The sequence below is a fragment of the Alosa pseudoharengus genome, unplaced genomic scaffold (assembly GCF_046254945.1).
Source record: "Alosa pseudoharengus isolate Yale_2024_CS ecotype anadromous, Long Island Sound unplaced genomic scaffold, YU_APseudo_1.1 YU_APseudo_1.1_scf_14, whole genome shotgun sequence".
Lineage (NCBI taxonomy): Eukaryota > Metazoa > Chordata > Actinopteri > Clupeiformes > Clupeidae > Alosa > Alosa pseudoharengus.
Window position 1 is genome coordinate 34,537,031 of NW_027468609.1, and position 12,706 is coordinate 34,549,736.

The following is a 12,706-nucleotide window of genomic DNA, read 5'->3' on the forward strand; positions in this document are numbered from 1 at the left end:
TTATCAAAGTAGGCCTAAGTAACAAGTGTATACAAAGTTATACAAGTTAGGCTCAGAGTTACAAAATGTCAATTGTAATGTCATCTGCGCAACACGTGTCATGCGCAGCTTCTCCACTCGCACACATCACACCGGGCCTGCTGTGCTGTATTGTGTAGCTTAAGTGCAACGTGAAGCTTGAAGATGTAAAGAAAAAAAATGAAAACAGGAGAAATAACTTCGAGGAAGTTTGGAGAAAAGTCGGAGGTATGCATTTGTCAGGTATGCTTTGTTGCGTGCATTAAGTGCGCACGATGTTCACCTATGACAGCAAAAATACTTGCCATGGCAGAAATAATGATAGCCAGCCTTCAATGTCCTCTTTTGTCATCTCAATGTCCTCTAAACGGATTTCTGTAGCTCAAACAGCTCGGAATTGTAGTTGAGAACGTCAGTTATAATGGCCCACGTATTTAAAAAATGTCGGGTTTAAATCGGGCTCGGGCTCATAATTACAGTTAACGTGTCGGGCCGGGAAGTCAAATTTAAAATCCCTTTGACTTTTCCCTGACCTTCCGTAACAGAAATCCTGAATTTCCATTAACCATGACGATTTGGAAAATGAATAAATGGGCATTAAAAAGAAAACTATAAGTAGGGCTAACCAGTAACCACAGCCACTCAAGCAAGCAGTAGGCCTAGTAGAAAAAGCTAATAAGTCAATGAACATCAATGTTGTGTGGAAATACATTTGTATTAATGTATTTTGGCAAATACATTTTAAATTGCAACAAGAAATTTCCCTGATATTCCCTGACTTTGACCCATAAAATTATATAATTCCCTGACTTTCCATGTCTGGAATAGACTTTAGTAAAATTCCATGATAATCCAGAAATTCCATAAGCCGTGGGAACCAGGGTTGTGCAAAATTGCAATTCGAAATGCAATTCTGCTTCCTGTTTGCTACCTCAATTGAAATGTAAGTGAAATACAAGAATTGAATTGGAATTTAAGAGCCAGTTTCAATTCAATTCTGGAATTTTGCACAAGCCTGGTTCCCACGGCTTATGGAATTTGCTACAATGGATATTTCTCTTTCTTTTTATTTCACCAGTTACCACAGTTAGCTAATTAGTAACGCTTTTACATTGGAGGTTATGGTACATGTAAGTGTGTGTGTTATCTACGAGCTAAATTAGACCTCTACAATGGGGTATTGGAGGCAAATTAGGTTGGTAATGTATGTAGTCTCGGAGTCGTGGTGCACCGATATCATCCTGGCTCCGAACACCAAGAAGACCAAAGAGCTCATTGTAGACTTCAGGAAGTTAAAAGCTAGCACACAGTATGATATGGAAACTGCTCTGCCTCCGCATCACCGGTTGCCCAACGCATCACCAGTTCCTCACACCCCTCCATCGTAGCGATGCTTGCATTGAGCATTCCTTAGCTCAATGTGTGTTAACAAAAAATTGAACAGGAGATCATGGACCCTGGGAACATAGGACCTTGGGAACATAGGGCCCTGGGAACATAGGACCTTTGGAACATAGGACAACTTTACATCTTGCACGACATCAATTAACGAGTATAGAATGTTTATTTACTTGTATGTGACAATGATAATTGTATTATTTTGCATTGTAGTCATGAAAATATCTGTTTTTATCCTTATATTTCAAATGGACAAACAGAATATCTAAAATGCGAGTCATTTGTTTGGAGTCACATGCATACTATTGTCTTTGGATCAAAGTGTGTGAATTGAGTTTGGAGTTATCCAAGAGGTTTTTTTTTACTCTTACTTTCTATTTCTATTACATTCTGCAGACCAAGTGCTGTTCTGTGTTCTGGACAACAAGCACTCTGTCAATTGCTTATCTGTGTTGAGGATTGTGAAGACAATGAGTTCTGTTGGGAGTGTGACCATGAACTGGAATGCCTGCACCAAGAAGTGAACTCAAAGGTTAGACTTTCCATGGTCTCAACAATGAACATGACTGATCGAATATTAGCAGCCTCAAAATATGACCAGATCCTTTCAGTCCATCTTGCCTGTGACTGGGGCAGGCTGGCAGCAGTTCCTGGGGATGGCAGAGGACTAGCCACACTAATAAGGCTTGGAACTAAGAGAGATGAGCAAGCCATAAGGAATGTATGGTCAGTAAGGTTAGAGGTCAAATAGAAGCAAATAGATGGAAGAACTAGACTGTGTATTACCATGTATGGAGAAGGAAATAGAGGATATTCTGTCTATTCTGAGTGAGAAAAACAAATGACGCCATGTCAAGACAGGCTATAAAGCCTAAAACCAAGATGGTAGAGCCAGCTTGCTTCGGGAATGCTCTGGAATGCATTAAAGCTACACTTCTTCAGTATTCTTTCGCTTTGTCAAAATCCTTCTGAATTTGAATTAGTTAATCAGAATTAGACATCAAAAGCAGCAGGCAGATAGGTTGGGGATAGGGCTAGGGTTGGGGTTAGGGTTAGGTCTGAGGTATGGGTGGGTGTTTGCAGGAAGTCTGGGGCCCAGGGCAGCACTAGGGTTAGGCGGGGAGCTGGGCCTATGCTGGACTCAATGTGAGGGTTGGGATGGGGACAGTGGAGAGGGTGGATTCTGCCCAGGGCCTAGCAGAGCTCTACAGGGCAGCCCTGGGATCAGAAGACAGCCAGGGCCTGTTTGTTTCCTTTACTCAATAAATGCTGTATCACAATAAAAACAGTGACCATCTTTCCCATTTGGAATCAATGATATGATAATAGCTTGATGCTAGCTTGTTGTTTTATTTTTTTCATAGCCTTAACTTTTGATGTATTGCCCAAGGGAGATTTCTGACATGCACACATGTGAACAATGTTCATTTATTTACATGATATAATGATGCCCGCCCAGAGAAAGTGCACAAACCGTCATTTTGGCAGCCATTTTGTTTATGCTAATTAGATGGTCAAAAACTGAAAATTCTGCTTGGGAACAGGGCTAGTTGGATTCAGCACATGTTAATTATGATAAAAAGTCCTGTTCCCAACTTTTACTAAGAAATGCCTTTAGAGCAATATACAAGGAATTTTCCTTGAAATAGCACTTGTTTATGATGAAAGGTCAATATTACTGTGACCTCACCAAAAAAAAAACATATTTTTACAACTTGAACATGATATCCTAAAAACACAGTGTATTGTTATTATTTTTATTATCACGTGATGGACATCGATGTACAGTAGTAAAAGCCCAGGACAGTACTGACTGACTCAATTCCCAAAGTAACCATCATGTCCTTGTTTGTAAAAATCTCCGTTTTGGATGTTCACACAGATCCAAGTAAAGCAGCATTCCCTTCAGAAGGCTTTTCAATTTGCATAATTAGCATAAATTAGCATAAATAGGCAATTAAGGCGAGGCAGTACAGGTGAATAGGGTAAAAAATTTAAATAATAGATATCACCATGAAACTTTCTGAGTTGATTACTTATGTTAAGATGAGAAAAAAATGTATTGCATGTTTTTTTATAATTTAATGTTTACATATGCAAATGAGGCCCTATCTCATTAAAAATGCTCTAATTTGCATACACACAAAAGCAGATAGTATAAGTATAAGTATATATACTCTTTTGATCCCGTGAGGGAAATTTGGTCTCTGCATTTATCCCAATCCGTGAATTAGTGAAACACACACAGCACACAGTGTACACACAGTGAGGTGAAGCACACACTAATCCCGGCGCAGTGAGCTGCCTGCATCAACAGCGGCGCTCGGGGAGCAGTGAGGGGTTAGGTGCCTTGCTCAAGGGCACTTTAGCCGTGCCTACTGGTTGGGGTTCAAACCAGCAACCCTCCGGTTACAGGTCCGAAGTGCTAACCAGTAGGCTATGGCTGCCCCCAGTAGGCTATGGCTGCCCCCAAAGGCTATGGCTGCCCCCAGATAGTGTGATAAAGCCAGGCTCAAAATTGTTTTTCCAAGGTAAACACGTGTACTTGGTTGGGTGAGTTGGTGAAAACCTTTAAGAAACTTGGTAAGGAGGCAGTGTTGACCTATGGACAGACAGATTAAGAAATGAAGTGTGCCATGCAAAACTAGAAAAGCACTCCGAGAGTGCAGACCTCCGCCAAGAAAACATAACCGCCTCCTGGATCCAGACGGTGATCCGGATCACTCCCAAACTTTTTGAGTTATCTTGCGAACAAACAGATGAACAGACACACAGACAAACAAACAAACAAACAGACAAACAGTGTTGGGAGGGTTACTTTCAAAAAGTATTCTGTTACAGAATACAGAATACATGCCCAAAAATGTAATCTGTAACGTATTCCGTTACGTTACTCAATCTGAGTAACGTATTCTGAATACTTAGATTACTTCCGCATTGAATTGCATTTTATAAGTGTAGGAATGCAGCCATCAAATCCTGTTTAGGCCTACTAAACAGGCCTATTCTGATGTGTTCTTCTATTCCAAATGGCTGAAGTGTTAGGCCCACATAGGAGAATGTAAAGTCAACTAAGCTACCTGATACAACTTTAAAATAGCAAGGTGACCACTAAAACTACAGCAGGCAACTAGGCTAATTAAAACAAACAAAATAAATAGGCTAGCCTACTTTAAGGGCGTAGCCAGAAATTATAATTTAGGTTTGCCTGTGAGATTTTTCGGTGGCATCAACCCAGTACAAGTGAGGGTTGATGGTTGAGGGTTGCGCATATGACAGGTGGAACACAAATGACCTGTAAATGTAAACATGGGCTACTGTATATCAGTGCTCTCAAAATGAACGTGATCGCATAATAATGACAATCAAAAACTGCACGTTAAAATATGCTAGGCCTACTCGCAAGAATAATTCTTCAGAGGCTGCACCATATAATTAATTTTAAAACGTAAATGTAAATCTAATTAGAAAAAATAATAATCCATAAAGCTATTTTAAGTTAGAATAAAAAACGTAGAATGCAGTTAGATATTGGTTTTATTGTAGGTCTGAACTAGGCTTTGCTTAGGCCTATTGCTTAGCAAACATAACCGATTGGCCGAAGTAGCCTGAGCTATTAATACTTGGGAAAATATCCTTTGAACAGACATCAGGAACCACGATCAGTGAGGAACAGGAGTTACCTCCACTTACTTTACTCCTAATTTGCTGTGCAAACAGTGATTTCAGGGTCTCCGATGACGCGTCCATAATGTGCGCTGGCTGCGTTTTGAGGCTAGTGCAAGACGGCGGGGCTTGGATTTAAACATGTAAACAATTTCATCATAGATTGCTTTCAGCAGCTTCTGGGAAATGGAGTCGCTTCAATTTATTTAGAGAGTGAACAAACTTATGAAACAGTTACATGTAATCCATTGATTTCAACAATGTAACTGTATTCTAAATACCAACTATTTAACTTGTAACTGTATCAGTTGTGTGTATGCAAATTAGAGCATTTTTAATGAGATAGGGCCTCATTTGCATATGTAAACATTAAATTATAAAAAACATCCAATACATTTTTTCTCATCTTAACATAAGTAATCAACTCAGAAAGTTTCATGGTGATATCTATTATTTAAATGTTTTACCCTATTCACCTGTACTGCCTCGCCTTAATTGCCTATTTATGCTAATTATGCAAATTGCCCAAAGTGCAACTTTAGGCAACCAAGTTGAATTCCACCCACTAGGCCTATAGATTACATTTCTGCAATAAAACTTTAGGGTACTCAACATTTCTGGGTTTACTATTGGGCCTATGGGGATCACGACTAGTGGTGTTTCTAGGATATTGTGTTCAAGGTGTAAAAATACAGTAGGCCCATGTTGTTTTTTGTAAGGTCACAGTAACACCCACTTTTGACCACTCAAATCTAATCAGTTCATCTTTGAGTGCAAGTGACTCTGTGTGCCGAATTTAAAAAAAAAACTTCCTACAGGCAATGAATGACCTTTGACCATACCCTGGAAATCCAGAGTTCTCGCAAGAGCACAATGGAATTGTCTTTGCGAGACACTCTGGCAATGACCAATGATACACGTTACTTTTACCCCTTGCATCCCGGGGAACCAATCAAATCTGCGTATCTGATATATGCGGGCCAGAGGCTAGCTAAACTGATAACGACAGCGCTACATGTTATATGTTGTGACTTTTACAGTTACAACATAGGCTACAAATATGCAATTTTCTAAGCAAACTTGGAACTATGTTTTCATTCAGGAAAAGCACTGCTACCTTGGCAGAGTGATTTGCACGCAGCACCTGAAAAGCTGCAGTAGCAGGGCTTCGTCTGAATTAGAATGTAGTTCCAAGCTTGTATATGCTTAGAAAATCTCTGTGTTGCATTTTACATTGAAATTTGTACACATTGTAATTATACTAGTCACAACATGTAAATAGAACAATGTTTGAGTGCTTTTGTCACTTTCGGGGGATTGGCTAGTTGGAACTGCCCACCTCAATGAGCTATGCTAAGCTATGCTAATGGTGGGTGCTTCAGACTGAGTTACACATAGAGATAGGAAGGGTATCATCTTATCTAACTCTGGGGGAGATGGTGAAAAAGCTAATTTCCCCAAATCTTGGCAGGGTTTTTGGAGATTTATTCACCACAATGGGATGTACATAAGGTCACAGTGACCTTGACCTTTGACTATCAAAATCTTACAAGTTATTATTTGCGTCCAAGTGACCGTTTCTAGCCTTGAGATATGTTGGAGTTATCACATTTGCAAAAATTAGACCTACAGGTATACTGGTGTATGTCACCCAATGATGTCATTTTGAGCTACCTTAAGGAATATATTGCACTCAGGACATTAAATCTAGCTTGGATTTGATCAGTAGACATGATTGATGATACTATATCTCCATTTGTCCACCATAAATGACATAAGCATTCTTTTTTAACCAATCATTGAAGTAGATATGTATTTGAAATCACTGGTTGGATCACACTATTTAGGCGGTTACAGAGACAAAAATAATAAAAAGGCCGAGCATTTTACTTTTGATTTATAAAGTCCACAGATGGCCCTTTCATGTGCAGAAAGAATTTTGAAAAAAGGAGGTTGCTCATCAGAGATATTCAGGTCTGAATATTACTATTTTTTGGGTATTCGCCAAAAGGCATGTGACATAGTGGACACATGCAGTCCTGGACTGACTACCGTCACACCTTAAGCCTTGTAACTAACCTTTAAACTAACCTTGGATGGACCTTTGATGGCATGGATTGCTACTTTGCTGTGTTTAAATATGACAGCAGGAAGGACGTCAACATTTTATGCAATTTTGGGCCATTTTTTTTTTTTTGGCCTAAAACAAGGAGGGGGCCCAAAATGGCTTTTTGAGTTTAGGTGGACCCTTCAAACTGGCCGAGTTTCATCAAAATTGGTGACGTAGCATGCATCACCCCCGCCTGATCCGCTCATGGACACACTCTTAAAAACTCTTACACTCTCGCAAACGTGACCACTTACGACAGATGTCAGTTAAGTGTGTGAAGGTTCAGGACTTAAGATTCAGCCAACAAAATCTGAGTCTCACCAGGAAGGATGAGGTCATTTTGACCCGGAGATCCAGTTGAGTGTGAGTGTTTTTAAGGGTCTCTGACCCCATATGGCACAGCAGAGCTGTCAAAACCGCTGGAAAGAGGAAGATGTTGTAGCCTGTTGCTGAACAAAGTCAATTATGGAAACTAGACACAGCTCCCATGAAGTGATTGGAATTCCAGATGATGTATTTAATAGCTACATTCACAAGAGGGCAATATCGCCATCAACCAAAGAAACACTTTAGGTTTAGTGTCTCAATAAATTATTCAAGACTTCATTTACAGTATGTAGCAACAGTGATACAGCAGCTTGAAAAGTGACTCATTTGAAGATGCAGGTGTAAACATAAGGCACATGACTACTCCACATAGAGGCCATTAAAAAGAGACACACATAAGCATACACAGATATAAAACTAAGAATGCCAACCATGGCTATAAAAACAAGCATTAGCAACTGAAAGGTGAGAATTTGTTTTACATGCAACATTAACAAATGAATAGGAAGAGAAATGGATGCAAAATGAAGAGCACTACCTGATGTCCTCACAAAACATTTCTGTCTAGTGAATGCACTCATCCTTTAAAAACTATTTAAAACAGGCTTGGTAACAGACTGCATTTCAGCCACATATACAATTCATTTGGCTTTTAAAAAAACCTGTCGCGTTCACATATAGAGGAACACATTTCATTATTAATTAAAGCATCCAGGTGATTTTAAATGCATGCAGACCTTGTGTTGAGTACTTTTTCAGTAAAAAATGTCAAATACACATATATAAAATGGGCATTCCTCAAAATAAACATTTAAAAAAAAGGAAAAACATCAACTTTCAACTCTTGATGTGCAATAGCTTTAGCAAAAAAGGCTCATCAAAATTTCAGTCAGCTAGAAAAAAGCCACATGTTGGACACTTCTTTCCAGCAACCAGGACAAACACCCAAGCTGATAGGCTTGTGACCAACAAGACTGAACCATTTAGCATACTCAGTCAAGAATGTTCGTGTGCACACATTTAATTTGCTTGCATGGGTGGTGTTCCATATAGTCATCGGTTATCAGTCTTATGAGTACCACCGGCCTAAACCTACACATTGGCCTGATGTCACCGGTACCAACCCGCCCTTTTGTAGAGTGATAGAGGATGTAATGGTTCAAAGGGGAGTGGGGTGTGGGTGTTGGGAATGCTACGGCTAGCTCCAGTTAGCTAGGGAGGTGACCCACCAGTCCAGGATGCAAGGCCTGTTTGAAGACATCTGCTCGATGGAGAGGGGGCATGTACAGGGTTGGGGTGGAGGGGTGGGTGTTGGTCGGATACCCCTGACCCGGGTGCATGTTGGGCCCCATGTGAGGTGGGGGTGGGCTCTGCTCGTAGTACTGGCTCTCGGCACACTCGTCATCGAAAGGCAAAGCCAGGCGTTTTCCCTTCTGCCTGCGATTGCAGAACCACACACGCACAACCTGTCCAAAGATACCGCAAAAAGCAAACCGTTAGGACGCATAAACCACCACAGGTTCACTAATGCAAAGTGAAAGTCTTTACAAGTTAAAATAAATGCCTGTACCTAGCCCCTAAAGTAGTGGTTCTGAAACTGTCTGCCGACCCACCAAAAAACATTGGCCAAGTCTTGCGACCCCCCTCTCCAACTGGTGAAATGTGCTTTTACTTTGGAAAATGTTGCAGAGGCAGACATTTCACATAGATATGCTGTCAACAACAAAAGCATTAATGTCATGGCAGCCAATGACAATCTGATTTATTATTTTTCAAAGGATAACTAGCACTCATCCAATGTATAACTGGCACTCCTGTGTCGAAAAAAGGCTGTGCGGTGTTCTGTGAGTGGTAAGCTTATGTACAGTATCTTCAAGCGCATCATTGCAAGAGGCAGGGGCTGAGTTTGCGTAATCAGAACATCCACTTTCGAATTAACATTATGGAAACACTGATTTGTAAATCATGTAAATGATTTCATGACCCCTTCCATATTTTTGCCGACCACCAGTTTAAGAACCACTGCCCTAAAGGACCACATTGCTGAGGATGTATCAAAACAACTAGCTGCTTTGATGCATGTTATGTCAGACTGTAGAGGCCTATTGAAGCCTTTGGTTTAACAAGCTTAAAATATAAAGGGTGTGAGCAGACAAACCATGAAGTCACACTGTCCATCAAATACTTCATAAAACATTGTAATAAGCTCCAGATTATTTCAGAAGGGAGTAAACTCACATCTCGCTCAAGGCCAAGGTCATCTGAGATATGAGTGATTTCCTGGGTGTTGGGCTTGGGGCATTTCACAAAATAGGATTCAAGGGCAGTACGCACAGTTCCCTCCAGACTGGTCCTCCTCTTCCTCTTTCTGGTGTCCACAAACACACGCTCGATTTTATACATCTGTAAGAACAGGGCCATTAGCAACATTACTGTCCTATTGTTGTTGAATACTAGACAGATACACATGGTGTTATGGAATTGTTGATTCAACGTCATACAGCTTGTCCAATGGCCACTTATTGGAGAAGTGATCCTTAGCCCAAGTCAGACTTCACATTGCAGACTTCAAGATGGCGTTAGGTGACGCATGATGTGACCAAAGCAACAAATGTCAAATGTGACCAAATTGTATTTAAACATGGCGAAATCTGACTCCAGAGAAATCACTCACGTCTTGAGGGTTCTCGGAGGTTTCTGCATCATTGAGCCATCTTTGCAGTAGTGGCTTGAGCTTGCACATGTTCTTGAAGCTCAGCTGAAGCGCCTCGAAACGGCAAATCGTCGTCTGGCTGAACATTTTACCTGGACAAGTAAAACAAAAAAACAGTGATTAACGTAAACAAACTGCTTAACTGACATTTATGCAAAATATTTCTAGAAGTCCTATAGGCTTCTTCAGTCTGTAAGAGGAGTTAACTGAAAAAAGACTTACCATAAAGATTACCTAATGCCAATCCAACATCTGCTTGTGTGAATCCCAAGGTGATGCGCTTGTGTTTCAGTTCTTTAGCGAACTGTTCTAATTCTTCTGTGGTTAGATTCTCCTATTAAAAAAAAACACGACTGAATTATAAGCAAATCAAAAATAAATCGTAGCCTACACATTGGCCTGATGTGCAAAAGAAGTACTGATTGAAGGTCAGGGTTGTACTCACCTCTTCCTCCGAGTCACTGCAGCCACCACTAGAAGAGCCGCTACTTCGCGCCGTGGTCTGCGCCTGGGTCGTTGGTACTGTTTGCGCGGAACCACCGCTATAAAACCCGGCTGTAGAAAACGTATTTCCAGGCGGAGATGGTGAAAGAGAAGGAGATAATGCAGAGGACTGTATTGTTTGAGTTGCGGCTGGGTTGCCGGGAGCGGTGATGTGCGAGAGGCCTGGCCAAAAAGATGGATTCCACGGAGCAGAGTAATAGACGCCGTGGGCAACGGAGGTCGCCGGTGGTGGAACCTGCAGCTTTGTCTCAGTAGCATACTCGTCATTAACATCTTTTTCAGTCTTTATCTCTAGCATTTTTACTTGCTCCCTTGTCTCAGCAATTGGCGGACTGAGGTTTGCAGGCTGGGTAGCCGTTGTAGTACCGGCTACCTGACCGGTGTACTCCGGGGCAGCGAAAGGGTACCAATGTTTGGGCTGCGTAAAGTCCCCAGCCTGTATCTCTGATGCTCTGTAGTCGCCGCCAACCCCAGGGAACGCAAAGAAAGCCTGTGGAGGCGGAGGAGTGATTCCATTGAAAGAAGATTTGTTGAAAAGCAGGCCCGGGTCTTGTAGCATGTGCTGGAACTGGAGCGATGCGTTGCCCAGTCCATCTTGCCCGAGAGCCTGGGCGTACATTGCTCTGTTGACATCGAAGGACCTTCCGTTGCAGTCTGCTGCTGGACTCTGGGTTCTTTCCGACATCTTCAGGATTAGCTTTAGAATAGCTTATGTCTTGGCAGGCAAGTCAGCAAGCTTGGATGTGGTCTTCTTAAACTTCTAAGTTAAAGTGACAAATCCCTCCATCATCGGAAAAAAAGTAATAAACCAAGTGAAATCATTCAACGTCGTAGGCCTATGCGAGATAAGGTTCCTCTAAGAAGGCAAGAGGTCAAGAAGCCGACCTGTGTGGAAATGCGGGCATTTGCCGTCTGGGCGTGAGATGACAATCAGTTTAGTCCATTCATTTAGGCAGAGAGTTCACCGCCACTCACTTCACTTACACGCGTGCAGATACCCACTCCTGACTTCAACAGGTTTTCTTAATCAACCGTGAGAGGCCGGAGTCGTAATTGTTTGCTCTCTCATTGGTCACCCGAGACAATAGGCACCAGCTGATGGTGAAGTTGTGAATGAACTTGATTTCTTCTCTGGGCGTGAAGAAGTCAAGACAAGAAAGAGATTGGCTAACCTTAGGCTACTTATTAAATAGGTTCATTTTATTTCCATTTATGTCCCAGTATTATAATCAACCTAGGTGTTTCATATGAAAACTTAACGCCTTAGAGGATGCTTGGCTATTCTCTTCTAAAGTTGGTGGGGATTTATTCACGATCAACTATTAGGCTGATGACACTGTTAATCCATTTCGTGCATTTACATCGAAACAATGAATTTTCTAGAAGCTACAAATTCATAGCAGTGGTATTTTACATGCATAGGCCAATTCATTGAACTAAGTTAGTTAAAATAGGATTTGCCTTTAATCACTCACGTTGGTATTCAAATTTACCATCTCACTAGAAAACTAGCCTACATTTCAAACATGCAGATATGAAAACGGTTAATTTTCTCCACGAATTACACTATTTGGATGCAGTTGTGGGAAAGCCATGGTTTAGGTCATACGCCTAGATACATCACTATATTGCATTAGCTTATTAATGTAAGTTTTACTACTAGTGTCCCAATTCCTACAGTTAATGACACGTTTCTGTTGTGTAAATAATAATAATAATCATACAAACAAAAAATAATGATTGTGACGTTTCAATAAACTCAGTCCTTCAGGCTACAATGACCTAGTAGATCATGGTAGGCCTAATGTTCGATGAAAAAGGTATTAGTATTTACAAGCACAAAATGGGTTTTCTCTGTAGGCTAATTTTTGAATGTCAGAAATTGTCTAAATGTGTCGCCTTCAATATTGGGCTACGTACTTTGCTTGCACGCCACATCAGTAGGCTATCGTAGGCTACCACACACCGCA

The 12,706-nt window shown here is 41.0% G+C and overlaps 1 protein-coding gene across 1 annotated transcript; it reads right to left on the reverse strand.

The window, feature by feature from the left end:
- Positions 1–8,727: 8,727 nt before the first annotated feature.
- On the reverse strand, positions 8,728–12,093 carry pou5f3 (POU domain, class 5, transcription factor 3). The gene is made up of 5 exons (XM_076283362.1): positions 10,678–12,093; positions 10,455–10,566; positions 10,194–10,324; positions 9,758–9,922; positions 8,728–8,985 (listed from the first exon to the last, which is right to left on the reverse strand). Exons 1-5 carry the CDS (start codon positions 11,419–11,421, stop codon positions 8,728–8,730), a joined length of 1,410 nt encoding a protein of 469 aa, XP_076139477.1. The 5' UTR covers positions 11,422–12,093.
- Positions 12,094–12,706: the final 613 nt, after the last annotated feature.

Coding starts and splice junctions, on each gene's coding strand:
- pou5f3 (XM_076283362.1), bottom strand. CDS start 11,421: ATGTCGGAAAGAACCCAGAGTCCAGCAGCAGACTGCAACGGAAGGTCC. Junction 9,923..10,193: donor CCTCCGAGAACCCTCAAGAC/GTGAGTGATTTC, acceptor CTGTTCTTACAG/ATGTATAAAATCGAGCGTGT. Junction 8,986..9,757: donor ACCTTGGCCTTGAGCGAGAT/GTGAGTTTACTC, acceptor ATCTTTGGACAG/GTTGTGCGTGTGTGGTTCTG.